We start from the raw sequence: 26,379 nt of genomic DNA, 5'->3' as shown, positions 1-26,379 counted from the left end.
CATTTTTGATTCCACAAATTTGTAAGATATTATGTAATTTGTAACATGTCGAACTTTTTTGTTACAAAACATGAAGTCAATTATATCCAAATATAAATAAATCTTAAAAATACAGTAAAGTGAATAGTAAAATATCTGAAAGTAAGCAAATGGAATATAATCAAAGTGGCAAAAGGGATACAACTTGCACCAAACATCTTAGGACTTGTAACTTTTTAATTTTGAAATTTGAAAAGGATAATAGAAGGCAGTCATAATATTCGAAAAGGATTATACGTGTTATCAAATCAATGATTTCGAATTCATATTTGGCGGCAGAGATTAAATATTTAATTAGTTTGCTTCAACTTTAAAGTTCCATGGCGCAAGCAATATCATGTCTAATTAACGATATAATTTAATCTTCAAAAAGACATTTAGTCCTTTAAAGCAAAATGACTACCCTTTCCGTCCCATGCGATAATAATCCTAACTATTAAATTTGAGATTCAAATTCTCCATTGCAAAAATGGGCCACATAATGTTCTCGTATTTTCAGCAAAATTATTATTTATAAGTTTTCTTTTCCCATTGAGCTTATGCTATATGTTCAGTTAATATTCAAAGATGGTATGCTCTAAAAAGCGATTATTGGTAGTACTTTTACAAACTTTGCTCATAATAAAACCAATTATGATCTTATAAAAAAAAGTGCTTTTTCATTTCATCGATTAAATTAACTACCACGATAACTACCAACAAATTTAGCATTCCTATAGTTGCCTAAATCCACATTAAAATAAAATAAAATTTGCCTTATAAATAACGAAAGCTTTTTGGTCGGGAACACAAGTTAAAATAAGACCGTGATTGTTGGTAATTTTTTTTTCTTCTAAACTATGGATTATTTGACCAGGGTTGAGTGACCAAATGTATTCTCCAGAGCATGCTACCCACTTGGACCAATGTTTTCAGCTCGGAAAGAAAAAACTGATAGAAGTTATTGTATACTCCAAAAAAACTCCCCAAAAATGTTATTTTCCTATGTGTTTCATTCGGATTCTTTTCTTTCTAACACTCCAAGATTACTTAAAAAAAAAAAACCGTCGTTACGTATGAGGCTGACGATAATAGTGAGCCTGAGGAAATTATGGATTGTTTATGGTTGATAGTTTACCAACAAAAAAAAAAACATACAGTATTGGAAAATCGAAATGGATGTAGAATAAGAATGGTTAGAGAAAATGAAATAAAATAAGAAGAATCTGGTTTGGATGCAACGAAATAAACCAAGGCCCGTTAGGCATATCACTCATGATAATGGGCCTCAGGTAATAAAACGGTAGCTTTTGTTGCCGCTTTAAGAAGCAGGAATTTGCCGCTGAGTTTTTATTTATTTATTTATTCCCGTCGTGCTTTCTCTTCGTCTGGTCAGAAATTTGACGCTTAATTGTCTTCCGCTTGCAGATACCAATGGCGCCTGACGCAGTAGCAGATCATGATAAAAGTAAGAAAACTTTTGTTTTTTCCCCTCCGTTTTCATTGGAATTTTAAGTTCTGTTTCGAGAATTTGAACTGTTTGTTTCTGCTCGTCCGTGTGTGTGTGTTTTTTTGTTTTGATTAGAATTTGAAGCACTTTCAGGCAAAAGAGTTGCAGTCGTAGGTGCAGGTGTAAGGTAATTTTGGCAGAGCTCATCGTCATTGTATTTCTTCTCTATTGTACTGTGTAATTCTTCTGATTATCCTAATTTTTCTTCAACTTTTCTGGGTCGGGATCTGTTTCCGGGTTATTTGCTCCAAATTTTGTTTGTCGTTCCTCGAGCGGAAATGCAAGGAAATTACTCACAGATATGTTGTTTTGTGAATGCCTTTGATTGGTTTTATTTCAAGTGGTCTTGCGGCGGCTTACAGGTTGAAATCGAGGGGTTTGAATGTGACTGTGTTTGAAGCTGATGGAAGAGCAGGTGGGAAGCTGAGAAGTGTTATGCATAAGGGATTGATTTGGGACGAAGGAGCAAACACCATGGTAGTTTCTTGCTTTAGTTCAAGCTACCCCAGCATTCTTTAGAGCCACTAGTCACGTCTGTTGCATATGCAGACTGAGGCTGAGCCAGAAGTTGGAAGTTTGCTAGATGATCTTGGGCTTCGTGAGAAACAGCAGTTTGTGAGTACTTGCCATGGTCGTGGATGGTCATCCCTTGCTCATTAAGAGACATATATATTATTTTCCGTTTATATGCTGTGTGTCTCACACACTTTCTAAGAGCATTCTTTATTGTTTCAGCCAATTTCACAGAAAAAACGCTATATTGTGCGGAATGGGTTACCTGTGATGGTAATCCCTACTTGTTTCCTTGTTCTTATGTGTTGCTGTTTCTTCATGTGACGAGGTGTTCGTGTCCAATTTATGATGCTAATATGTTCTCTGTTTTCATGCTAGATACCCACCAATCCCATTGCGTTGGTCACAAGTAGTGTGCTCTCTACCCATTCTAAGGTACATTTCTCCAGATTGAAGCTCACTTGTAATGGACAAGGAATGTCTTGATGGTAAATTGAAGCATGTTATATCTACTCTGTATAACTTTCTATGGACTACCACCAGAAACTAGAAGCTCTTTGCTATCAAGTGATTTTATATTTTCAGTATCTCAAAAACCTCTAAAAGTACTAGGTCTTACCTGCAGTTTCAAATCTTGTTGGAACCATTTTTATGGAAGAAAAATGACTCGTCCTCAAAAGTGTCTGACGCATCTACAGTAGAAAGGTGAATAATTTGCTTGTCCAGGCCATCAGCAATATCTCAATCACATACGATTGTAACTCAATTTCACTTCCATTTTCTCTGTTGTAGTGTAAGCGGGTTCTTCCAACGCCATTTTGGACAAGAGGTTTGTCGCTACCTAATCTTACCCTTTTGTTTTGTTTCACCTTTCCCTGCTTGTGTCAACACCAATTGTTGACTCTCTTTATTAACCGTGATCTTTCTTTCATGTGTCCCTTTTTATGTATTTGATTTGTAAGGTTGTGGATTATCTCATAGATCCTTTTGTTGGTGGAACAAGTGCTGCGGATCCTGACTCCCTTTCAGTGAGCAACTTTGCACTTACATATTGTCTTTGTTTTTTAAAGTTGCCGTTTGATAGTACTCTTTTTTATACCCTTCCCCTACGATTTATGATCAGATGAAGCATACTTTTCCAGATCTCTGGAATATAGAGAAAAGGTACTTACTCATATAACTATACTATATTCAATGAGTTCCGTTTGAAGAATACTTCCGAATTTTCTGGGTGATGCAATCAGGTTTTGAGTTCGTCATGCCTTTAATCATGTCATTTCAAACAATTTTTGGTCCCTTGTCGTTTAATAATATTGGGAGAAAAGTTTACTGACAAAGACCATTATTGTAAATATCATTAGCTTCCTTATTTGAGGATTGGGTTGAGTTTTTACCTGGTTCAGTACTTCTCTATGCTGATAATATGGCGATGAGCTCATTAACTGTTCTCCGGTTAGTTGCTAAATAAATCATATTATTTTTCAGTTTTGGCTCTATTATAGTCGGTGCAATCAGAACAAAGTTTGCTGCTAAAGGTGGTAAAAGCGGTGAAACAAGGACTTCTCCTGGCACCAAAAAGGGTTCGCGAGGGTCATTCTCTTTCAAGGGGGGCATGCAGGTGATGCTTTGTCCATGAAAGCCAGTTTTTTTCTATCATACAAACGACGATTTTCCACCGATACTCATGTTCCTGCACCACTTGTTGTGGGTATGTTTCCACATTGGGATATAGCAGATTCTTCCTGATATGTTGTGCAAAGACCTCTCACATGATGAGCTCAATTTAGACTCCAAGGTTCTCTCTTTGTCTTACAATTCTGGATCAAGACAGGAGAACTGGTCACTATCCTGTGTCTCTCATAATGAAACGTTGAGACAAAACCTCCATTATGATGCCGTAGTTATGACGGTGAGTGGTTTTTTGTCGGATGTGTGATGAAATTCACAGAACCTCGCAACTGACAAAAAAATTATGTACCATAGGCTCCTTTGTGCAATGTGAAGGAGATGAAGGTTGTGAAAGGAGGACAACCCTTTCAACTAAACTTTATCCCCGAGGTAATTGCGTCTTATCCAGCTTATAGAAATTAATGTTCGAGAGAATTAGGCCTACATCTAGATTCAGTCCATCCTTTCGGGTTGTCTTAAGATTTTTCTACTCCAGATACTGATAATGAGAGTCTTAATGTGACATCAAAGAACTCCTTCGCATGATTTCTTGTCTCCTATATGTACTATTTATTCCAAGATAATTGCATCACGATGTTGATTTTGTTGATTTCTCAGATTAAATATATGCCCCTCTCGGTTATAATCACCACATTCACAAAGGAGAAAGTAAAGAGACCTCTCGAAGGTTTTGGTGTACTCATTCCATCAAAGGAGGAAAAGCATGGTTTCAAAACTCTGGGTAATTTGTTGGTGTCTTAGGCCATAGTTTAAACAAATACCCCTAAATTTCTTTTATTATAATTATTAACCCTTCATACTCCTCTATACACAGGTACACTCTTTTCCTCAATGATGTTTCCAGATCGTTGCCCTAGTGACCTTCATCTATATACAACTTTTGTTGGTGGGAGTAGGAACCAGGAACTAGCCAAAGCTTCCACGTAAGAGAAATATAGCTGCTTTAAAATAATTAAAGCAGTCCAACAAGAACCTAACCATGTTAAGTTAAGCTCCTTCGTCACTAACAAATGTGATGCAGGATCGTTTAGAAGCTGCGAAGTATCGAGGTATTTATGCCAATTTTTTTAGTTTCTCACTTCACCTGATTCGGACTTTGTTTCTTTTTTGGTTCTCCCTTTGTAGAGATGAATTAAAACAAGCTGTGACTTCTGACCTTCAGCGACTGTTGGGGGTTGAAGGTGAACCCGTGTTTGTCAAGTATGTGGAATTTGGAGATTTCTCATTTGATCGTTTTAGTATACGAAAGAGAAAATTACCCTTACAGATCAACAATTTATGATAATTGCAGCCATTTCTATTGGAGCAAAGCATTTCCGTTGTATGATAGCAGCTATGACTCAGTCATGGAAGCAATTGACAAGATGGAGAAAGATCTACCTGGATTCTTCTACGCAGGTAACTCTCAATTAATGTCTCAGTCTCGTAAAAGGAGTACTAATTACATGATCCATGATGATGGCATAATGAGTATAGCACATCTATGGTCTTGATACGATTCAATGCAGTTATTTATCTGTTGTGCATGGACCGAAATGAACAGGTAATCATCGAGGCGGCCTCTCTGTTGGGAAGTCAATAGCATCAGGTTGCAAAGCGGCTGATCTTGTGATCTCATACTTGGAGTCTTGCTCAAATGACAAGAAACCAGAGGACAGCTTATGAACGTTGCCAAGGTTCGTCCTTTTTAAATCACTTAGTTTGTAAACTTGTAAAATGCAATAAGCCGTGGGATTAGCCAAAAAACTCAAGCAAAAACCAGATTCTCATAACTCACTAATTCCAGCATAAACGATCCATATATTGTTTGGTCTGTTTTCTCACTGGTCTCGAACATTACAGAATGGGTGATTTTAGGATTTAAGAATCTCTAAAAACAAATTGCTGATACTGTCTTATCTTGAATATCTCATTTCTGTTCTCTTGACAACTAAGACAAGTTGGAGAGAAACTTGTTTGGTTTCTGGTGAGAAGGGGATGTTGATATTTTGCTTGTTTCTTCTCCAAAAATCATAACCATGAAATGGTCCCAAAATGGTTGTCCTAATGTCAGATGTTAGTATCTTAATGTCTAGATCTCCTCGTCGCACATGCTCGCCTATTCCCATCCCATGGAGTCTTCTGTTTTGTCTTATCTTTCTCCTATAAAGCGTCCTCTGTCTTAAACCCAATTTTGCATTGCTAAGTCTCTTTGTGATGGTTGTTCTAGTCTTTTCGTTCTTTTTGTGGTGCTTAAGTAAATAGAAAATCAATTAATGATTACGGACTCACTATTGATTCATAGTTGTCAATTTGAAAATACCAAAGTGTTTCAAGAACCATCATATATTTCGTTCTCGGTCCAAAAGAACCATCTTAAAATCTTAATAATTTATCCCAAAAAAACGAACCATCTTAATTTTCATATATCAAAAATATTGACGCATGTGAGACAGAAAATATAGTTAATATGATGGTCCGGTCTTTGAGAGTAGCAGACCTGTGGGACCAAAAATGTGGCCCACTAAAGTGGGTTTTAACCTTTTTTGTTTTTTTTCTTCTCCCTGAACCTTTATCAAAGCATAATCACTACCTTTGCGCCTGCGAAGAAAAGACTAACATGCCCTTATAATGGTACAAGCCTACAGTCTCGACTCTGGTGTATAGCACATTTGTGTCTCAAAAATAGATGCTATAATCTTAATCCAAAGTCTAAACATTATGGATTTAGATGGTTGATAAGATCTGATTAGATATACTTTTATATGGTTGGACTCATATTATTTTTTGCCATATTTTACCCTTTAAACTAGGCATGTGCACATTATCCGAACCCGACCCAAAAAAGAGAAATCGAACCCGAACCGAAACTGATAAAATATCCGAACAGTTTTTAAATTTCTAAATCCAAAAAACTGAAACCGAATCAAACCAAACTGAAAATCCGAATGGATATCCGAAATATCCGAACTACAATTATATACCCAAAATACTAACTACATTTAGACTTAATAACCTAAAATTACAATTACAAATCCAAAATATGAATTATTTTTATTCTGAAAATGATGAAAAAATCCAAAATAATTTAAATATATTAAAGTTTTTAGTTATATTTGTTAAATTTTGTCAAATTTTATTTGAATTTAACCAATTTTATTTAAATTTAATTATTTTTATTTAATTTTATTATTTTTTGGATATCCGAACCCGAACCGAACCCGATCAAATATAACCGAACCCGAACCGAAATTCTAAAAATATCCAAATAGGTTTTAAATCTAAAAACCGAAAATCCGAAAACCTTGAATTATCCGAACCCGAATGGATATCCAAAAGTTTCAACGGAAGCTACTTCTACCGAACAATGCTTTCGTAGAGCAAAACTGCCCTTCTACGATACCGAATACATATACGTAAATGACAAAACGAAGCTTTTGCTCTACGAAAGCATTGTTCAGTAGAAGTAGCTTCCGTTGAAAGTAGAAGGGCAGTTTGGTGAATTAACAAGACATGGAATCTAATCACACACATAAATCAATGCTTAAAATTAATCATCGAGGATGGAAGAAGAAGAGGAGACATGTGTTAACGGCATCTTCTATGAGTCAACCAAATTGCATTTGCATACCTTAAATAAAGTTGTCATCAAATCAATAGTCATACTTTATCTGCACCAAATTTAAATTCAAATTTCGTTTTTCTTTTCTCATTTGATAAGTTAACATTGTTTATTACTCTTATTTTACAGAGAAAGGAGAAATCCAGACAATTTGGTCATTAAAAGGAACAATCTTTCATCAAATTGAGTGCACATTTTTTTGCTTTATGATTGTTTTTGGTGACCCACATTCTCAATTTACTATTTCCTTCATAAAGAGAAGAAGAAGAAGGAGAAAAGAGATTCTTTGAAATCTTCTCAGATAAAAATACAGAAGCCCCCATTAATGCTGCTCGCCCCTCTGTCATTAATGCTCTTATCATCTTCTCCTTTAGCTTCCCCAGTTTCTTTCTCGTCTATGTGTTAATCCGACAAACACACACAAGAACACCGAACATTCTCATCCACGATTTCTGCATTTGTCCTCACTTCTTCTACTCTCTTTCTTCTGCTGCTGCTTTTCTGTTCTCCTGACTTTTTTCAGGGATTTGATTAGAAACTCGTTTCCTTGGAGTTTTCTCGAGAAGAGCGTCTAGGATCACGAGCTGGTTTCGTTTCTTTGACTTGAGTTGACTAGCCAGACACTCGTGTGTGAATTTCCAAATTCTAAAGCAAAAACACTTAGATGGGTCTCTTTCAGTTTCCTCTCAGAATCCAAATCTGTTGCTCATTCTAGGGCTTTGTTTCCTTCCTGCTAATTTATCATGGTTCTTTCAAAGATCTTGCCATTGCTCTTTTTTTCATGGGTCTTGTTGTTACAAAGCACCCATCAACTTCAAAACTCTCAGACCCAGGTACTGTATCAGCTCAGGAAGCATCTGGAATTCCCCAAAGCTCTGGAGTCTTGGGGAAATTACTACGGAGACTTATGTCAAATCTCTGCAACTGCTCATATGAGCATCTCCTGTGAAGGTAATTCTATCACGGAGCTTACGGTCATGGGGGACAAGCTTTTAAAACCATTTGGTATGTTTCATGGATCTTCACTCCCAAACCACACTCTCTCTGAAGCTTTCTTAATTGAGTCTTTTGCTACCACATTGACAAGGCTTACAAGCTTGAAGGTTCTTAGCTTAGTGTCTCTAGGAATCTATGGTGAGTTACCAGGGAAGATCCATCGGTTGAATTCTCTCGAGTACTTGGATTTGAGTTCAAATTATCTCTTTGGGTCTGTCCCTCCTGACATTTCCAGACTGGTTAAGCTTCAAAGTCTGATGCTTGATGGAAATTACTTCAACGGCAGTGTTCCTGACACGTTGGATTCCTTGACCAATCTTACTGTTCTTAGTTTAAAGAACAATCGGTTCAAAGGTCCATTTCCTTCTTCAATCTGCCGAATTGGAAGACTAACAAATCTTGCTCTATCACACAATGAGATTTCTGGTAAATTGCCTGATCTCAGCAAGTTAGAGCATCTGCATATGCTGGATCTAAGAGAGAACCACTTGGATTCTGAACTACCTGCAATGCCTAAAAGATTAGTTACTGTTCTACTGAGCAAGAACTCCTTCTCTGGCGAAATTCCCAGTCGTTTTGGCGGTTTGTCTCAGCTTCAGCATCTTGACATGTCGTTTAATCATCTCACTGGAACTCCATCTCGGTTCTTGTTCTCTTTGCCCAGCATTAGTTACTTGGACTTGGCATCTAACAAGCTCAGCGGGAAGCTTCCTCTCAATCTGACCTGTGGAGGCAAACTTGGATTTGTGGACTTGTCGAACAACCGATTAATTGGGACACCTCCCCGTTGCTTGGCAGGCGCTTCCGGCGAGCGGGTTGTAAAACTCGGTGGAAATTGCTTTTCCATAAATGGTAATCATGATCAGCATCAAGAATTCTTATGTGAAGAGGCTGAAACTGAAAGAAAACAGTTACAAGGAAGAAAAATTGGGACTCTAATTGCTGTAATTAGTGGAGCTATTCTTGTTCTTGTGTTGTTTGCATTCGGACTCCTCCTGTTGTGCACAAAGCGCTCCTGTTGTTTTTGTTGTTCAAGAGAAAAGTCAGTGTCACAAACTCGGCTTAAGGTTGTGACAGATAATTCACACACCAGTCTCTCCTCTGAAGTTCTTGCTAGTGCAAGTGAGTAGTACTTTGACTAAAAAATGTAGACTTTTACCTGCTATAAAGTCTTTCAGGAGTTTAATATCCTTGCACGCTATCCTCTTGCAGGGTTAATCTCTCAAACGGCAAAGCTAGGTGCACAAGGTGTGCCCTCATGCCGATCATTTACTTTTGAGGAGTTAAAGGAAGCCACAGACGATTTCGATTCATCACGTTTCTTAGGTGAAGGCTCCCTAGGAAAGGTATGATCTTTTAATGCAAGATTGATTCTTATGATCTCAACATCAGTCATTTGCTTTACTTTACTTGTTTTGGTTCTTTGCAGCTATACAGAGGAACATTGGAAAATGGAAGTTCCATAGCTATAAGATGTCTGGTTTTATCAAGGAGATTCTCAAGCCAGAGTATCAGAGGTCACCTAGATTGGATGTCGAAGCTCAGCCATCCTCATCTCCTTAGCTTCTTGGGCCATTGCACTCAAACCAACGGAGAACACGATCCTGCAGCGACCATACTCTACCTTGTATACGAGTATATGCCCAACGGGAGCTATCGCGCGCATCTATCAGGTCAGATGGACTTTTGTAGTAAAACGCAAAGTTAAACTGAATCTCACTGTTGCATGGAATCTCAATGTTATTCGAAATTTTGTAGAATCTTGCTCGGAGAAGATCCTAACGTGGCCAGATCGGCTAGCAATCCTGATTGAGATAGCAAAGGCAGTTCATTTTCTTCACACCGGTGTAATGCCTGGTTCCTTTAACAATCAGCTGAAGACGAATAACATTTTGCTTGACGAACACAAGATTGCAAAACTCAGTGACTATGGAGTCTCTACCATCATTGAAGAGAACGAAAAGCTCGAGGTTTGCATCCATTTCCACTCTCTGTCTGCCTCTCTTTTAATCTTCATTTCGTATTCTCTTCTTTAGTACTAAGTCAGGACTCTACTTTGCTTCTGCTTTTTCGTTTTGCAGACAAAGTCAGAAATCCACAAATCAAAGTAAGTACCCTTTGCCTCTTTTTTAGCTAAAACTTCTTGGTGTTTAGCAGAATCTAATCAAAATTGCAACTAAAATCATGAGTTTTCCTGCATAACTTGGGGATTATGCAGGAAAATGGCGAAAAGAGAGGACGATGTATACAACTTCGGATTCATACTTCTGGAATCTCTGATAGGACCATTGCCCACTACAAAAGGAGAAGCCTTTCTTCTCAACGAAATGGTAACAAAGAGAAACAAAAAGATCTTGATCATTTTTTATTTGACTGAAACGAAGCTAGTAAATAGCTGTTGCTGCAATGTTACGTTTTTGTAGACGTCATTTGGGAGCCAAGACGGTCGACAGAAAATAGTGAATCCAACGGTCCTAACAACGAGTTCACAGGAGTCTTTAGCGATTGCGATCTCAATCGCCAATAAATGCGTTTTGCTTGAACCTTCCGCAAGACCTTCCTTTGAAGACGTTCTCTGGAACTTACAGTACGCAGCTCAAATGCAGTCTGCCGCAGACGCTGAACGCAAATCTGACACGTCGTCGTGAATCCGGAGGCTAATGATTGATAGTTTTTTCGTTGTGTCTTCAAAATGTAAATTCTTCTAAGTTTGGCTTTTCAGGGGAACAAAAAACTTTTACGAGTGAAAAAAAGCATAGTTCCTTCTCTAGGATTTTATTTCGTTAAATACATATGGATTGAAGATAATGAGTTTGTAGATGGAAAGAACTTCCAAATCTCCAAGAACAAGGTAAAAGTAAGGTAGGAGAGATGTCAAATTCGGTACCAATAAACTATAGCTTCTACTATTATGAAATGTTATTTATGTTGTTAATTCATTACGAGTCTTGTATATAATTTGTACACAAACTCACACACGCACACGTCAAACCTGTTTCTTCGCTTACGAACATCTCTCACGGAGAGAGAGAGAAGACAATAATAGCCACAGTGGCACGAGCATGTTAAGGTTTCTCACAGTACATGGATTAGCATACAAATTACCGTAAACCAAGGGCTTACACACTTCTTCAAATGTTTCAAATAACTTAAACAGTAACTGTGACTTTGGAGTCCACTGATTTAAGCACCTCCTCACCCATCTCCTTGCATCCCACCAGTTTCTGTTTCACATTCCATTTTTCAAAAAAGAAAAACACAAGATTTTAAGTATACATATGATGAACTGTTTGTTACAAACTTAAGAAAAACAAAAAAAAACCATCATACATACATTTCCGGGGGAGTAGATGTCTCCGGTTCTAAACCCTTTGTTGAGAGCATCCAAGACCGCGTCTTCGATCCTTTTTGCAGCCTTTTCTTCTCCAAGCCCATATTTCAAAAGCATCGCAGCGCTGAGAATGGTGGCCAATGGGTTTGCCTTGTCCTGACCAGCTATATCTGGTGCAGAACCATGTATAGGCTCAAAGAGTCCAGGTCCCTGATTTCAACTCAAGTTTAACAATCCAGATATATATGGTATATGTATAAACAGGAAGAACCTTGAAAGGTTTAGATTAATTTTTTTTTTTGTTTACCGATACACCGAGACTAGCAGATGGAAGCATCCCAATGCTTCCAGTGATCATTGAGGCCTCATCAGATAATATATCACCAAAAATGTTATTGGTCACGATTGTGTCAAACTACAAAATGTTTAAGAAGATCAAAAACACCTTGAGTACTAACTTCCACTCTGCGTAAGCTTTGTAAATCAGCGTGAAAGTTTGATATATGCGAGAGGAGGAGCACCTGTTTCGGGTCACGAATAAGCTGCATTGCAGCATTGTCGACATACATATGTGATAGTTCAACATCTGGATATTCAGAGGCTATCGCTGTTACTCTTTTCCTCCACAGTACTGATGCCTATATGAAAAATACACTTGCATTACGAGAAACACACAAAAGTGGAAAAAGAGATTCAACAAAAATTAACAAACGTACATCCAACACGTTGGCCTTATCAACAGAACAAAGCTTGCCACGCCGTTTCCTAGCAGTCTCGAAAGCAACACGAGCAATTCTGTCAATCTGAAGAACATGAGCGATACATTTTTCAACTTTAGGATTTCTTTAACTCAGTTGATAACAGAGTACAAAGAAGAAGGCTTGTATACAAGCTAAACTAGAACTGATAACCAAACTAAACTAACCACAACAAAGATAATAACCTAACTAAAGCAGCATTGAAACAGAGATATACAAACAGTCCATGTCACAGAGAACATAGTGAAGATAAATACCTCGTGAACAGCGTAGATCTCTGTATTAAACCCGACTTCTTCGCCATTGTCGTTGGTCGTAATGCCCCTTGGCTCTCCAAAGTAAATGCCTCCTGTAAGCTCCCTTACAATCATCATATCAACACCTTCTGCCACTTCTCTCTTCAAGGTGGACGAATCAACTAGCTAAAAAAAGGAAGCAAATGATTATTTACGATTCAAGCAAAAAACAAATCCAAGTGCTAAGCAGATCAAACCGAAGATAGCCTTTAAATACCTGTGGCAAAACTGTAGCAGGTCTCAAATTTGCAAAGACTTTGAGATCTCTGCGAAGGTAAATCAGAGCCAATTCAGGCCTCTGATGTCTCTCATTGTTGTCCCATTTGTACCTGAATATCCAACCAACCATGAATCATCAAAAACTCAAAAATTGAAGCAGAGAGATATCTGAATCAAGAGTCCAGTGAACAAGAGACACACACCCTCCGATAGCTCCAAGAAGTATGGCATCAGATTGTTTTGCAGCCGACCAGGTTTCCTCCGGCAAGGGCACTCCGACCAAATCCAAGGCTGCTCCTCCGACAGGCATCTCCTGGAAATTAAATTCCAGTCCTGTGATTCATACACATCAAAATCAAGACGCAATCTCTAACTGTCTAAAACACACTCGTTCATCACTACTAGTTCACTTTACAAACAAGCTCCATGCTGAAAATTAGATTAAAAATAAGATACATTGAGCGAGAGATGTAACCTTCGAGAGATCCAGCTTGCTGAAGCACATTCTTGGCAACGGAGATGACTTCCGGACCGATCCCGTCGCCGGGAAGGAGAGCGATGTTGAACCGTTTTTCCCCCGGTGAAGCGGCGGAGCACCTTATTCGACACGGCGCGCGAGACTGATCGGCAAGAGATCTGCATTTTCCCGGGACGATGTTGATCAGACTCAGCCGGATGTTCGTCTGCAAAACCGCCGTCATTTTTTTTTTGGAGTCAGAAAATTTGAAATTGTGACAAGTGAGTGAGTAACACAGTATAAATTATAAAACAACATCAAAGTTTTTTTGGCACTTGGATAGGTAGGTAATGTATACACACGTTTTTGCATTTGCGAAATTAGGCCTTCAACGTTTTAATTTTTTTCTGAAATGGTTGAAAACAAATCTTTTTCACCTATAAACCAGCGCAGTGAGTATAAAATTATAGAAATATCCTTTCTCTTTACCGATTATTACGCATACATGCCACTACAATTGGGTTGAACTCGATTAACCGATTCCGCTTTCACGAATATAGGCCCATTTAGAGACCCGATATTGGTTGGACAGCTCTTAAGTTACATATAAATAGCCCACAAAATGTCAAAGTCGAGGGATCACCATTTTTTTTTCCTTTACGTAGTAGTAGAATGAGAATGACTGATTGTTTTTTCAGATTTAACATGCGATTCCATTATCCTAAAATGAGCAAATTTTTGCAGTTCTTAGTGAAAATATTTCGCAAATCCATTCAGGTCAAAATCCAATAACCAAATGGTCAAAGACAAAACATTAACGTACAGTAAAATCGGATCTGGATGTAACGAATTGTGACCACAACTTACAAATACACCACCACACGAGAATTGTGGATGACTTCATGTTTTGGTATTTTTTGAGTATGGTACGATTTATAATGGAGTGCCTAGGGAGTAGGGATTGAAATGTGAACACCAAATATGAAAGCACGACTTGGTCATAAAATTATTTGGAACATTGTGTATCCCACATTTTTTTATATTATCTAAACGAAACACGTCTCGAGGGTGTTTTTTTGGGTGGGTATTTTGACACCTTACACTGTGTTGTAGGGTGTGCAATGAAAGCCAAAGTGAATCCCTTATTTTTTATTAAAAAAATTGTTGTAAGTTTTCCCCTAAAAAAAACAAGAAAATGTTTTGAGTTCTAGAGAAAAACAAGTAACGGAAGCTGAGGTCATACTCCACATATCCGTCCCTACAGCATCTCCGATCATCTTTAACAGTTTCCTCTTTCGTCCTATCTTTTTTTTTTTTTCACGTCTCACGAAAACAGATAATGAACATTAGGAAAACATTTTATGGTATTTTTTTCATTAGCTTTGTTTTTTTGGTTAAATTTTTCTTTAGCTTTTCTTATTCAATAATTTAATCTACAAGTCTAAGTTAGTATGTAGAATACGAAACTTTTCTAACAGGTTTGTGACTGTGTATTGATATGCTGTAATCAATTTAATAATTCATAGAACAAATTATATTCTTGTTTTCTGATAGATACTAGCTAGTCAGCATTACTATATATACTAGAATTACCAAGGAGATGTATTTCCTAGTATATTCATTATATTTGTATTTTGGGATTGCTTTTCTTATCAGGAAGATATTCTAATTTTTTTAATAATCAATTTCTTTCTTGCTTATTAGGTTAGGAGGATTTTACATCGCATATACATATACATTTTTGCTGACGATATATAGGTTAAGACTAGTGTTTTTTTATAACAAATGTATCATCAATGTTTCAATTCTTTGATTTTTTTCTTTTCTTAAAACCATAATTTTTTGGGGTGGGGGTGTGTGATATATAATATTATTCTGTTCGTCATCTCTTCAACCAATAAAAAATAAAAAAAATCAGTCCGTCATCCCCTTTCACTATATAAAATACCCTTTCACTTTAATTCTTAGAAAGAGACACCGCCAATTTCATTCAGCGGTTCCGTTATGGCTCCATCCGGTTCAACCGGTTTGCTCTTATGGGTCTTAATCTTCTTCGCTCTTTCCATCACCCCACTCGAAGCACGTGGACCCCTCGGGTGGCTTGCCGGAAAGCCACCGCAGAGGACTGCCGCCGCCGGCATATGCGCTTCTTCTGTCCACATATATGGTTACAAATGCGAAGAACATGATGTACGACACTTTTATTTAGTTAATATATAGTTATTAAATGATGATTATTTATTTTTTTGCTAACTAAGATGATTAATTATAGATAGAAGCATATATATGAACTGAGTGATTTTAATTCATTAATTATGAAGGTGGTGACTCAAGATGGATACATATTGAATATGCAAAGGATACCGGAAGGACGAGCCGGCGCCGGAGATATGTCGAAGAAACAGCCTGTCTTAATACAACATGGAATTCTTGTCGTAAGTTTAACTCTATTTTACCCTTTTTGCATCGCATATTAGCCGTTAAATAAATCTATTTTGTCTTTTTACTTTCATATATTATTATATACACACGTAACACACGCACGCTATTTATTTAAATCCTCGTGTGCAGTTAGTTTATCTGATTTAAACACATATATTATCTGATTTTCCTTGTAACACACTGACACACATACGTTTCAAATCTTTCTAATTACAAGGAAAATTAGATTCCCGTTGGCAAAAATTACATCCCACTCAAATTGACAAATCTGTTTCTTTCCTTTTTCAAATTAAGAAAGAAAAAAGTAGAAAGCTAAGTGACGTAAAAATAACTGAGAATAAAATTAGTAGGTGAAAACTTTATACTCATTTTTCACAAGTAATACAAATGTAGAAAGAATTTTGTATGTTCATACGTTTATTCTAAGAAAATAAAACATGTGGGCCAAGACCAACGTGTATGCTGAGTACTTGCCTCGTTAATATGCTACGTACACTGTGGTCTGTCTAGATATAATATAGATACACCTTCATTGTATATCTGTGTGTATAGTATCTGAGTGTGAAAGTGAATGCTTCTCTACTCTCTATGTGCCAGTTGTTTCAACTCAGGAGTAAAAGTTAATAAGTAATTACATATTTTAGTGGTGGGGGATAAAACATGATAAAATGAGGGACATCATGAGTGTTCAACATGTGTATCCAACTAATAAAGTGATAAATCGAGCGTTACTAGAAAGCTAAATGACAGCTTTTCTGGTATGGTTGCATACGTAAGTTATATAATGCGTCGACTCAAGTGCTCATCGAATTATTAAAAACACTAAAGATCAAGAGCACATCAAACTCGATCACCATTGTTAGAAAAATACTTTTATGCATTACCTTATGTTAGATGTTTCTGACGATTTTGACAAACTAAATTGTCCTTCATTTCTAATGATGGTTCACACTTCTTATGCTTTTTCATTGCTTACGATATATGTAAGGTGTAGAATAGAATCACGGAAACGGATCAATAAAATTCTTCCAATGAAAGAAAAGAAGAAAATATCATATAAAAAACATTGAACATTTTTTTGTTGTTATATTATTAAATTGAAGTTCTGAATTATCAAAGAAATGGTGAAATAAATATGTGCAGGATGGGATGTCGTGGCTGTTGAATCCGGCAGATCAAAACCTACCTCTGATTTTGGCGGATCAAGGATTTGATGTGTGGATGGGAAACACAAGAGGGACTAGATTTAGCAGAAGACACAAGTACCTAAACCCTCATCAACCGGTCCGGTTCAGTCATCAACTCTTTAACCAATTGATTACGTACGTAGGTAGTTTTTTACTACTAATTAAAACCGAGATTTAACCTTCGGCACGTTGTAACGTAGGCCTTCTGGAATTGGACGTGGGACGAGCTTGTGAGTTTCGATCTGCCTGCTATGTTTGACCATATCCACGGCCTAACAGGCCAAAAGATTCACTACCTCGGACATTCTTTGGTGGGTCCAACGTTATCAACATATATTTTCTATGTTTATATATTCTTCTCCTTACAATGATGATTCAATCAAAATATGAGAAATGATTTAAACATGGAAATTATCAGGGTACTTTGATAGGGTTTGCGTCATTCTCGGAGAAGGGGTTGGTGGATAAATTGAGATCGGCAGCGATGCTGAGTCCTATTGCTTATCTCAGCCACATGACCACCGTAATCGGCGACATCGCCGCCAGAAGCTTCCTCGCCGAGGTCCCTATATATCTTCTCTCCTCTATAATACATATATACTATATTTTTAAAATTTGTTCATGTATTTATGAAAAACAACTGTCTTACCGTCTTTCATCAAAAGGCCACGGCCATTCTTGGAGTGGCAGAGTTTAACCCTAAAAGGTAATTAATCTTCATCACCCTTTTTCTTAAAATGTGTTTGTTATTGGCTTTGTTTGATTACATAAAATGATCAAGCAAAATTGACAGTGGATTAGTAGGGGGTTTTATAAAGGCTATATGCCATCAAGCGGGGGTCGATTGTTATGATTTAATCGCTGTTATCACCGGTAACGCAACAACCTTAAACCACCAATATTTTACCATTATATTGATGAATTAGTTATTTATTAATTACGTAAATTTTACAACAAAAATTAATGTAGGCAAGAATTGTTGCCTTAACGCATCAACCATTGATCTGTTCCTGGCGAACGAACCTCAATCTACTTCCACAAAAAACATGATCCACCTTTCTCAAAGTAAGTAAAACCAATAACCCATTTGTATTTTCTTCAAATGATCATATATATATATATATATATATATATATATAATATATATGCATTAGGGTGTCTGTCGTTGAAATAAAGATTTCATTTTTTTTTGTAGCGGTAAGAGACAAGGAGTTAAGAAAATACAACTATGGAAGTGGTGATCGTAACATGAAACATTACGGTCAAGCGTTGCCGCCGGCTTACAACATATCGGCGATTCCACACGACCTTCCGATTTTCTTCAGCTACGGCGGTTTAGACTGCCTGGCCGATGTGACAGATGTCAAGTACCTCCTCGACCAGTTTAAGTTTCACGACAAGGATAAGATGGATGTGCAGTTTATTAAAGAATATGCTCATGCTGATTTCATCATGGGTGTTACTGCCAAAGACGTTGTTTATAACCAAGTTGCTACCTTTTTCAAACGACAATCTTGATTTTAGTTAGCATTAGTTTATATCATTATATATAATTTGCATGTGCCCATAATATTCTTCAATTGTATGTCTCCAAAACAAACGGGCAAAAAAATAAAATTAATATTGTTACTAGCATCTAAGAAGCAATTTATTAAACGTAGCATTTTAATACTTTTTTGTTAGATAACAACCGTAGTCTCTTTGTAATATATCGTAAGAGTATGTATATTTGAACTTCAAATAATTTTTAAGAAAAAAATTGGAATATTCCATGAAAAAAGATTGTTATTTTCAGGTATTGGCGTATTATTGCACATAACTCTTTTGTTTGTTTTTTCCTGACGTCAAAAATTAATTGCACATAACTAACTACAAATTCGTAAAACAAAATTTTGACCCAAAACAAGTGTATTAAAGTTGGGCCAATTGTGTAGTTTCAGTAGTCATCGTGGGCTTTGAAAATACGGGTCGGTTCTAAACCGGTTTAAAATTAAGATAGCTCCGGTGATTTTTTTTTTTGTTTTCTCCTCTCTCGACAACTGAGAAGCAGCGGAACACCGGTGAAATCCAGAAAGGAGAATCAGCAGAAGAAACGAAAGCTGCGACGAATCTTCATCTTTTGTAAGGAACTCTCATCTCTCCCGGTCTTTTTAGTATATAGGCTCTGGGTCTTCTGTTTTTGAATCTTTTACGATTTTATGAATTCTAGATCTTTTCTTGTTCAATCAGTAGCTTCTTTAAAATCTTAATTTGAGTACATACTTCGTCTGCTTGCGCATTTGCAGTCTTATATCTCCTCGGCGTCTTTAAAGCCTGGGGATTATTCCTACTCGTTAAACTGTGCATCAATCTTATAAAATTAGGGTTTTATGAGGCTTCAATTTCTCTGTAGCCGATCTATCGCGTCTGCATTTTGCAAGAACGTATTTGTTAGATTTCTGATAAACCGAAGTTTAGTTTTCAAGTGTGATATATATCTTCTGAAAATATTCAGGCACCAATGTCGAGTAACAACAACAATCCACAGAAGCCTCAAGGTTCTGCACCTTCACCTTTCGGGAATCCTGGGATGGCCTCTGCATCGGTTCCTGGAAACCAGGGTTTTGCTCAGTCTCAAATGGCAGCTAACTTTCAAGCTCAGTTTCAGTACTCACAAGCTCAGGCCATGGCCCATGCTCAACAACAGTCTAAAGTTCAAGCACAATTGCAAGCTCAGATACAAGCAGGCATGACGATGAACCATACCCAAGGTTCCCAGGGGATTGGTGGGTTGGGTCCATCTTCGCCTTCTATGACAACTCCTTCAAGTTTAAACGTCAAGAGGTTCCAGCAGAAACCGCCAATGCGTCCTCCTTCTGGCTTCCCTGCGACTAACAACACTATCTCCCCCATGAGAACAATGGAGTTAACTCCTGCTGCACGGAAAAAGAAACAGAAGCTCCCTGAAAAGTCGTTGCAGGAGCGGGTGGCAGCGATCTTGCCTGAGTCTGCTTTATACACCCAACTTCTTGAGTTTGAGTCTCGGGTGGATGCTGCGTTAAGTAGAAAGAAAGTTGACATCCAAGAAGCCCTTAAAAACCCTCCTTGCATACAGAAGACGCTTAGGATCTTCGTTTTCAACACGTTTGCTAACCAGAACAACACGATTCCTGGGAATCCGAATGCTGACCCACCAACATGGACTCTGAAAATCATTGGTAGGATCCTGGAAGATGGCGTGGATCCCGACCAGCCAGGATTTGTTCAGAAATCAAACCCATTGCATCCCAAATTCTCGTCTTTCTTCAAAAGGGTAACAATTTCCCTGGATCAGAGGCTGTACCCTGAGAACGCATTGATCATATGGGAGAATTCTCGATCACCTTCTCCTCAGGAAGGGTTTGAGATAAAGAGGAAAGGGAATCAGGAGTTTGCTGCTAGTATACGGTTGGAGATGAACTACGTGCCTGAAAAGTTCAAGCTTTCTACTGCACTGATGGATGTTCTCGGGATTGAAGTTGAAACCCGGCCAAGAATCATCGCTGCAATTTGGCATTACGTTAAGGCGAGGAAACTGCAGAACCCAAATGACCCTTCTTTCTTCAACTGTGACGCTGCACTTCAGAAAGTTTTTGGGGAAGAGAAGTTGAAATTCACAATGGTCTCTCAGAAGATATCTCATCACTTGTCACCTCCACCTCCGATTCACTTGGAACACAAAATCAAGCTCTCAGGCAATAATCCGGCCATATCAGCATGTTACGATGTGTTAGTGGACGTACCCTTCCCGATCCAAAGGGACCTGAACAACTTGCTGGCCAACGCAGAGAAGAACAAAGAGATTGAGGCTTGTGATGAAGCGATATGTGCAGCCATAAGGAAAATCCATGAGCATAGGAGGAGACGTGCATTTTTCTTGGGATTCAGCCAATCGCCAGTTGAATTCATAAACGCATTGATCGAATCTCAGAGCAAGGATCTGAAGGTCGTAGCGGGAGAAGCCAGTCGAAATGCTGAGAGAGAACGTCGATCAGACTTCTTCAACCAACCTTGGTAAGCTTATCATCCAGTCTCTGCTCACTTTGGTTTCAATTGATTGAATGATTGATTGATGATACGTTGCTGAATGATAAAATGTTGCAGGGTCGAAGATGCAGTAATACGTTACTTGAACCGGAGGCCAGCAGCTGGGAACGAGGGGCCAGGGAATTGGTGATGGTGAGTACCTTGCTGGTACCATAGGATACAAGTCTCTTCATCTGTTTGAGCTTTTTTAGAAGAATAATTTATTGAGATTATTCTGGTTTTTAAAAGGAAGTAGTCTATCTGTAATCTTGTGTATGATGAAACAGTATTACTTATATCTAGATGAAGGTTATGTTTCAAGTGATTTGATACGCTCAATTTTTTCTGGTCTTTTTTTCCAACTGTACAAGTATGTGTTAAAAATAGACGTTTTGACTGATATTACTCAGTCGAAAAGACGATGCGAAAACAAACTGAAATCAAGGAGTGAACTATCATAAAGGTTTAGATTAGGGTGTTTCACTTACGCACATCCGAGTTCTTATGTGATATTGTGTGTTCTCTCATCTCTCTATCGCTCATTCGGGTTAAGACCCTGGAGATCCAAGTAGCGAGACCCTGGAGATCCAAGTAGCGAATATTAGGCTCCATTGCTTTGTCAATGGGCCCTTTTGGGTTTTAAGTTGGATCTATCGAACCCAGTTCAGATTTGTCATATTAGTTTTGACATTCTCTTTATCGTCGACCAGTAGACGCCGGAATGCTCCGCCGGGAGATTCACTCCAATATCTTTGTCGATTTCCCTCCAATATGATCGTTGTTGCTCGAGTCCAGCAGGTTGCTATGCTTCTATACGTTGTCCGAACAAGGTGATCTCGCAGAGTTTGGCATTTGAGTTTTCCCTCAAATTTTTTTTTTAATGGTCAACTGTATGTGATGTTAAAAAAAACATGGTCAAACTGTATGCTAACATGTCAAAACACCATTCTGATGTTTAAATAGTTACTAAGACACAATCACTGGATCTAAGAAGCGTTGACATTCAAGGTTTTCTTTGAAGCAAAATGGCGATGTGGTTTCAGTTAATTTTCCTGTTGCTTCTTGTTTCCAATTGCGCCTCTTCAGGTAAATCTTAAATGCTTAAGCAGTAATGATTTATTTATATATTTTTTTTGTTTCTTCTACTGATTTTATTCACTTGTCTTCATAACTCCTATTTTGGCCACTAATTTCCATTTCTACTGGATCCGGTTGTTGATTAATGTCTTGGTATAATAAGAAAAGACTGTGCATTTTCATATGCAGATTTTCTAGAAAATTCAGGCTTCGAATCTCCACCATTAAACTCAAATGCGAGCTCTAGCGCGTTTGTGTTGCTGGATCAGAACAGTACGCTCCCTGGATGGACATTCCAAGGGACAGTGAAATACGTTACTTCACTTGAACTGCCTGATTCCGGACATGCGGTTCAGCTCGGTGAAGATGGCAAGATCAATCAAACATTCATTGCCAAAGGTGAAGATTTGAACTACATCCTCACATTTGCGCTGATCCCCGGAGGCCAGAATTGTTCAAGCTCTGCTGGTCTCACTGTCTCCGGGCCAGACAGCAGTGCGGTTTTTTCTTACCGGCAAAACTACAGTAAGGTTCCATGGCAGAGCTACAGTCATAACTTGGGTAGTTGGGGGAATGGCGAGCCTATCAATCTAGTTCTTGAAAGCCAGACAATAGATTCTGATACAAACTCAACATGCTGGCCTATTGTTGACACGTTGCTCATCAAGACTGTTGGTACAACAGTGGTCCAAGACAATGGTAAGTTACTTGTCCTTGTTCGTTCTGTTTTCTCTGCTTGGTTAAGTCATCTAATCCGAGACTGCTAAATATTAATTCATAGCTCAACATGGAACATTATGAAAACAGATCTGGTTTATACAAGTTGAAATCTTGTGAACCTAGTTGCATAGATTCATACTCTGATTATGTTGGTGCAGGTAACCTCTTAAATAATGGTGGATTTGAATCTGGACCGGGTTTCTTACCTAACTCAACCGAGGGAGTTTTGATGGACGCGGTCCCAAGTCTGATCCAATCAGCATTAAGGCAGTGGTCTGTTATAGGAACAGTCAGATACATAGACTCAGAGCACTTCCATGTTCCAGAAGGCAAAGCTGCAATAGAAATTCTGGCTGGCACAACTCCATCTGGCGTACAAACAGCAACAAGAGATACAAGTGAAGGTTCGAGATACAACCTCACATTTACATTAGGAGATGCCAACGATGCGTGCATAGGGCATTTTGTGGTGGGTGTTCAAGCTGGATCCACAACTCAAAACTTCACATTGGAAAGCAATGGAACTGGCTCTGGTGAGAAGTTTGGGTTAGTGTTTGCAGCAGACAAAGATGCAGCACAGATAAGTTTCACCAGCTACTCAGTTACAATGACAAAAGAGGATGTTCTTTGTGGTCCTGCTATTGATGAAGTGATCGTACATCCTCTTGGTGGAGCAGCGTCAGTAAAACCCACGTGGCTGCTACTCTTTTTTGCTTTGTTGTATCTCGCTGTTCTCTGATTTAATCTGTCTTTCTGATAAAGAACATTTAACAGAATCTTTCTCCAGGAGATGTGATAACCATTCTAGTTTCATGATTATATATGAACACATTTATCATACATTAATCTTTCACAATCATGGTTTATTCTCCAGTGATACACTCTTAATTTCTACTTTAATGTAGAAATCACACATACAAATACACACTTGAAGCCTTGGAATAAGCAGACGCCACCGGCTCACCAAGTCCCCGGTGTAAATGGGAATTGCAAGGCTTCGAGCTTAGGGAGAATCTGCTTGCTCACAGAGATCTAACAGAGCCAATGTCTGTTCATCAACGATTTGATTAGTACAGACCAAAATTAGCTGAACGAGGACGGCGTGTATGGAATGATCTACATACCTCAGGAATGGTGAGCTCGAGTCGAAACTTGGGACCATCATAGTGGTGCAAAACTGGCCTGAAAGCATCCTCTTCCAAAGCTTTGCACACTTTCCTTACACGGATTCTCACCTATTATTTTGTTTATGTATGTGTGAATCAATCATTGAAAAAAAAGATGAAAGAGAGATTCCACATCGGAGGACAAAAATGGAACCTGTGCAGGGAATCTGGATTCTCCTTTGCATTTCTTATCCTCCCAAGCAGTTGGGTCAATGTTTGAACCTCCAAAGGTTGTCGCCTGCGAAAAACACAGAGAACAAATAATCATGGAGTCATAGAGCAAGTCCGAAGAAACATTGAGAAAGTAAGTGCTTATAAAACAAACCTCAAAAATCCCATGCAACTGATGAGTTGTGTAGTTGTAGAGAAACAGAGGCAGGCCTGGTGTTATCGTCCTGACGGAGTCTCTATATCTCGGAGGCAAACCTGACAGACACAGTAGAAGACATAAGAACATATGAGCACTTGCCCTTAAAATGGACAAACTCCAAGATGAATTGAATACCAAAGAGCTGGCGCTTCAGATCTTCCAGCATTGTGTCGTTGTTGCAAACAAAGATGTATCCCCCAAGCACTTCACTCTTTGGGAGACACTCCGTGGCAGGCAAGGTCTTGAACCTTTTATCAGCAGCAACATTCAGAGAGTCATTGCTGTGAGTGCCGCTAAAGTTGTTACCACCATTGTTGCCTTCTCTGCTGGTGAAGTGATTGTAGCTAAATTTACCTCCAGCCAAGTGTTTCTGGCTAAAAACATTAGCATTGAACTTGAGCTCGGAGTTTAACATATTGAAGTTAAGAGTCTCAAACTTGTTCTCCTCTTGAAACCCAAATTTCTCCCTTGGCCTAATTTCAACTGGACCCTTTGATAGATCAAGATTGTTCGAACGTTCTCCCTTGGATCTAGTCTGGTCAGCAAGTTTCGATGCAGCCATGAACCACTTCTGATCCTCTGAGGCTTTCGATTGTCCCCGGAGCTCATCCCCAAGCTGCCAAAAGCTGCGCATGTTATCCATCTTCAAAAGCTTTGGTTTGATAGAGACACCTATCAGAACAAAAAAAAGAAACACTTCACCAACCAATCCTAAAGATTTTGGACTTTTTAATTAGCTACTGATTCAACAATTCCGATTTTTTTATCGAAATCTCTTTAAAAGTATGAAACTTTACACACATTTCACATTATACGACTATTTCAGAGATTACTAAGGCGAACGAACACTACAGTTAAAAGCAAAGCACTGAGAAGTGAGATCTATGACCAAAAGAAAAAACAGAGTCCGAACTAATAGTTTGCAAAAGGAAGGGAAAGAACTAAAATGGAAAATAGGTTTTAAGGAGATTATCAAAATAACTCTTACCAGAAAGAAGAACCCTAGAATGCAGATCCCTGAATGTCGAATAAGAAACTAGTTGATTTTACTTGTGTTTTCAATTTCTTGGAGCTTCTTTTTCCCCGACAAAGTTGTAAATCACGGAGTGTCCTTAATGCCATGAGCAGAGCTTGGAACAGCAGAAAGCATGCCGTCTGTCAGCATTAGAATGGTACAATGTTTAGCTATGAAATTGATAAACGGGATGCAGTTATAATAAGTCACATGAGCTGTCGTACGGTCACGTGATTTTTTTTCTTTCTTAAATAATCTCTGACTTTCATTTGACTCTTCCTTTCTACATGTACTTTATATAGTTTGTTTTCTCTTAATGACTTGCAACTTAGTTGATTGATTCGATCGATTATATCTTATTTTTGTCTCACGCTAGAGATGCTCTGTGTTGAAAGTTATGCTCTGTTTTCTGATTTTGGTTTCACTTTTTGGGTCCAATCAAATGGTAAATATTTCTCACATGATTAATGAATTTCACAATTTAAACAAAAACAATATTGTATTTTGGATTTGAATACCGACGACCTTTTATTAACGTAGCAGGCTTTTTTCCTAGAAGCTAAAATCTGATTATCCAATATGCTCATAACTATTTCTCATTTTGATATTAACACTCCTTACATTATCTCTAAAGTGTTTGATTTATTGAGTTTCCGAAAATATATACATTTCTCAAGAAAAGATTCACAACTTTAACATTTTAAGAAGCGTTGGTCATATATGCATGTATATGTTGTGTGGTATATTTAAGATAGTTTATTGGGTGTATAGCTGTGTGTATTTTCTTTATAAATTACTGAAACACATCAATTTAGTGTGATTCACAAGGTGATCTCATCTTTGTACCTTAGTTTTAACTTTTCAGTTTCTGAAGTTCTCCACCTTGACCTTTGACTGCCAAAAAATATAACGTTCAAATATTGTAGACATGAAGTTTAAACAAAACACAAGAAAGGCAAGCTGGAAGTGT

At 38.0% G+C, this 26,379-nt stretch overlaps 7 protein-coding genes across 8 annotated transcripts; 5 read left to right on the top strand and 2 right to left on the bottom strand.

The window, feature by feature from the left end:
- Positions 1-1,347: 1,347 nt before the first annotated feature.
- On the top strand, positions 1,348-5,581 carry LOC18017183 (protoporphyrinogen oxidase 2, chloroplastic/mitochondrial). 2 transcript variants are annotated; one of them, XM_006399869.2, is made up of 18 exons: positions 1,348-1,486; positions 1,604-1,655; positions 1,891-2,005; positions 2,078-2,143; positions 2,264-2,314; positions 2,420-2,476; positions 2,667-2,746; positions 2,834-2,870; positions 3,004-3,069; positions 3,165-3,205; positions 3,527-3,659; positions 3,777-3,950; positions 4,025-4,099; positions 4,328-4,451; positions 4,545-4,653; positions 4,856-4,930; positions 5,022-5,128; positions 5,274-5,581. In XM_006399869.2, the coding sequence occupies exons 1-18, from the start codon at positions 1,453-1,455 to the stop codon at positions 5,393-5,395; spliced, it is 1,518 nt and encodes a 505-aa protein (XP_006399932.2). In that variant the 5' UTR covers positions 1,348-1,452; the 3' UTR covers positions 5,396-5,581. The 2 variants fall into 2 exon arrangements, with proteins under 2 accessions (XP_006399932.2, XP_024012509.1); XM_024156741.1 differs by having other exon boundaries at positions 1,870-2,005.
- Positions 5,582-7,626: 2,045 nt separating this feature from the next.
- LOC18017184 (probable inactive leucine-rich repeat receptor-like protein kinase At3g03770) lies at positions 7,627-11,135 on the top strand. Its single transcript, XM_024155801.1, has 7 exons — positions 7,627-9,449; positions 9,540-9,673; positions 9,757-10,000; positions 10,086-10,297; positions 10,409-10,434; positions 10,546-10,657; positions 10,751-11,135. The coding sequence occupies exons 1-7, from the start codon at positions 8,075-8,077 to the stop codon at positions 10,973-10,975; spliced, it is 2,328 nt and encodes a 775-aa protein (XP_024011569.1). The 5' UTR covers positions 7,627-8,074; the 3' UTR covers positions 10,976-11,135.
- Positions 11,136-11,362: 227 nt separating this feature from the next.
- Positions 11,363-13,679, bottom strand: LOC18017182 (3-isopropylmalate dehydrogenase 3, chloroplastic). The gene is made up of 9 exons (XM_006399868.2): positions 13,407-13,679; positions 13,135-13,264; positions 12,930-13,041; positions 12,674-12,838; positions 12,375-12,461; positions 12,180-12,296; positions 11,966-12,073; positions 11,662-11,868; positions 11,363-11,551 (listed from the first exon to the last, which is right to left on the bottom strand). Exons 1-9 carry the CDS (start codon positions 13,630-13,632, stop codon positions 11,477-11,479), a joined length of 1,227 nt encoding a protein of 408 aa, XP_006399931.1. The 5' UTR covers positions 13,633-13,679; the 3' UTR covers positions 11,363-11,476.
- Positions 13,680-14,988: 1,309 nt separating this feature from the next.
- LOC18017181 (triacylglycerol lipase 2) lies at positions 14,989-18,638 on the top strand. The gene is made up of 10 exons (XM_006399866.2): positions 14,989-15,000; positions 15,357-15,578; positions 15,710-15,823; positions 16,974-17,114; positions 17,218-17,328; positions 17,436-17,579; positions 17,683-17,723; positions 17,811-17,890; positions 17,987-18,082; positions 18,213-18,638. The coding sequence occupies exons 1-10, from the start codon at positions 14,989-14,991 to the stop codon at positions 18,533-18,535; spliced, it is 1,284 nt and encodes a 427-aa protein (XP_006399929.2). The 3' UTR covers positions 18,536-18,638.
- A 380-nt stretch (positions 18,639-19,018) lies between these two features.
- On the top strand, positions 19,019-21,400 carry LOC18017180 (SWI/SNF complex component SNF12 homolog). The gene is made up of 3 exons (XM_006399865.2): positions 19,019-19,138; positions 19,512-21,049; positions 21,140-21,400. The coding sequence occupies exons 2-3, from the start codon at positions 19,518-19,520 to the stop codon at positions 21,210-21,212; spliced, it is 1,605 nt and encodes a 534-aa protein (XP_006399928.1). The 5' UTR covers positions 19,019-19,138; positions 19,512-19,517; the 3' UTR covers positions 21,213-21,400.
- A 372-nt stretch (positions 21,401-21,772) lies between these two features.
- On the top strand, positions 21,773-23,647 carry LOC18017179. Its single transcript, XM_006399864.2, has 4 exons — positions 21,773-21,891; positions 22,025-22,147; positions 22,328-22,837; positions 23,017-23,647. The coding sequence occupies exons 2-4, from the start codon at positions 22,087-22,089 to the stop codon at positions 23,595-23,597; spliced, it is 1,152 nt and encodes a 383-aa protein (XP_006399927.2). The 5' UTR covers positions 21,773-21,891; positions 22,025-22,086; the 3' UTR covers positions 23,598-23,647.
- Positions 23,648-23,687: 40 nt separating this feature from the next.
- On the bottom strand, positions 23,688-25,490 carry LOC18017178 (B2 protein). Its single transcript, XM_006399863.2, has 6 exons — positions 25,383-25,490; positions 24,530-25,066; positions 24,350-24,450; positions 24,179-24,262; positions 23,983-24,093; positions 23,688-23,906 (listed from the first exon to the last, which is right to left on the bottom strand). The coding sequence occupies exons 2-6, from the start codon at positions 25,035-25,037 to the stop codon at positions 23,862-23,864; spliced, it is 849 nt and encodes a 282-aa protein (XP_006399926.1). The 5' UTR covers positions 25,038-25,066; positions 25,383-25,490; the 3' UTR covers positions 23,688-23,861.
- Between the last annotated feature and the right edge of the window lie 889 nt (positions 25,491-26,379).

The sequence above is a fragment of the Eutrema salsugineum genome, unplaced genomic scaffold (genome assembly GCF_000478725.1).
Source record: "Eutrema salsugineum unplaced genomic scaffold, Eutsalg1_0 scaffold_2, whole genome shotgun sequence".
Lineage (NCBI taxonomy): Eukaryota > Viridiplantae > Streptophyta > Magnoliopsida > Brassicales > Brassicaceae > Eutrema > Eutrema salsugineum.
The sequence above is the reverse complement of the archived record's forward strand: the minus strand, read 5'-3'. Positions and strand labels throughout refer to the sequence as shown.

What these genes read in the sequence shown, in the direction of transcription:
- LOC18017183 (XM_024156741.1), top strand. Translation starts at nt 1,453, where the DNA reads ATGGCGCCTGACGCAGTAGCAGATCATGATAAAA. An exon ending in GTCGTAGGTGCAGGTGTAAG is followed by an intron (nt 1,656 to 1,869) that starts GTAATTTTGGCA and finishes TTTTATTTCAAG; the next exon opens with TGGTCTTGCGGCGGCTTACA. An exon ending in GGAATGGGTTACCTGTGATG is followed by an intron (nt 2,315 to 2,419) that starts GTAATCCCTACT and finishes TTTTCATGCTAG; the next exon opens with ATACCCACCAATCCCATTGC.
- LOC18017179 (XM_006399864.2), top strand. Translation starts at nt 22,087, where the DNA reads ATGGCGATGTGGTTTCAGTTAATTTTCCTGTTGCTTCTTGTTTCCAAT. An exon ending in TTCCAATTGCGCCTCTTCAG is followed by an intron (nt 22,148 to 22,327) that starts GTAAATCTTAAA and finishes TTTCATATGCAG; the next exon opens with ATTTTCTAGAAAATTCAGGC. An exon ending in AACAGTGGTCCAAGACAATG is followed by an intron (nt 22,838 to 23,016) that starts GTAAGTTACTTG and finishes ATGTTGGTGCAG; the next exon opens with GTAACCTCTTAAATAATGGT.
- LOC18017181 (XM_006399866.2), top strand. An exon ending in CCAGAAGCTTCCTCGCCGAG is followed by an intron (nt 17,580 to 17,682) that starts GTCCCTATATAT and finishes TTTCATCAAAAG; the next exon opens with GCCACGGCCATTCTTGGAGT. An exon ending in GCAGAGTTTAACCCTAAAAG is followed by an intron (nt 17,724 to 17,810) that starts GTAATTAATCTT and finishes CAAAATTGACAG; the next exon opens with TGGATTAGTAGGGGGTTTTA.
- LOC18017182 (XM_006399868.2), bottom strand. Translation starts at nt 13,632, where the DNA reads ATGACGGCGGTTTTGCAGACGAACATCCGGCTGAGTCTGATCAACATC. An exon ending in CTTCTTGGAGCTATCGGAGG is followed by an intron (nt 13,042 to 13,134) that starts GTGTGTGTCTCT and finishes TTGGATATTCAG; the next exon opens with GTACAAATGGGACAACAATG. An exon ending in ACATCTACTCCCCCGGAAAT is followed by an intron (nt 11,552 to 11,661) that starts GTATGTATGATG and finishes AATGTGAAACAG; the next exon opens with AAACTGGTGGGATGCAAGGA.
- LOC18017184 (XM_024155801.1), top strand. Translation starts at nt 8,075, where the DNA reads ATGGTTCTTTCAAAGATCTTGCCATTGCTCTTTTTTTCATGGGTCTTG. An exon ending in AAGAGAACGAAAAGCTCGAG is followed by an intron (nt 10,298 to 10,408) that starts GTTTGCATCCAT and finishes TTCGTTTTGCAG; the next exon opens with ACAAAGTCAGAAATCCACAA. An exon ending in TCAGAAATCCACAAATCAAA is followed by an intron (nt 10,435 to 10,545) that starts GTAAGTACCCTT and finishes GGGATTATGCAG; the next exon opens with GAAAATGGCGAAAAGAGAGG.
- LOC18017178 (XM_006399863.2), bottom strand. Translation starts at nt 25,037, where the DNA reads ATGGATAACATGCGCAGCTTTTGGCAGCTTGGGGATGAGCTCCGGGGA. An exon ending in TCTGAAGCGCCAGCTCTTTG is followed by an intron (nt 24,451 to 24,529) that starts GTATTCAATTCA and finishes TGTGTCTGTCAG; the next exon opens with GTTTGCCTCCGAGATATAGA. An exon ending in AGTTGCATGGGATTTTTGAG is followed by an intron (nt 24,263 to 24,349) that starts GTTTGTTTTATA and finishes TGTTTTTCGCAG; the next exon opens with GCGACAACCTTTGGAGGTTC.
- LOC18017180 (XM_006399865.2), top strand. Translation starts at nt 19,518, where the DNA reads ATGTCGAGTAACAACAACAATCCACAGAAGCCTCAAGGTTCTGCACCT. An exon ending in GACTTCTTCAACCAACCTTG is followed by an intron (nt 21,050 to 21,139) that starts GTAAGCTTATCA and finishes AAAATGTTGCAG; the next exon opens with GGTCGAAGATGCAGTAATAC.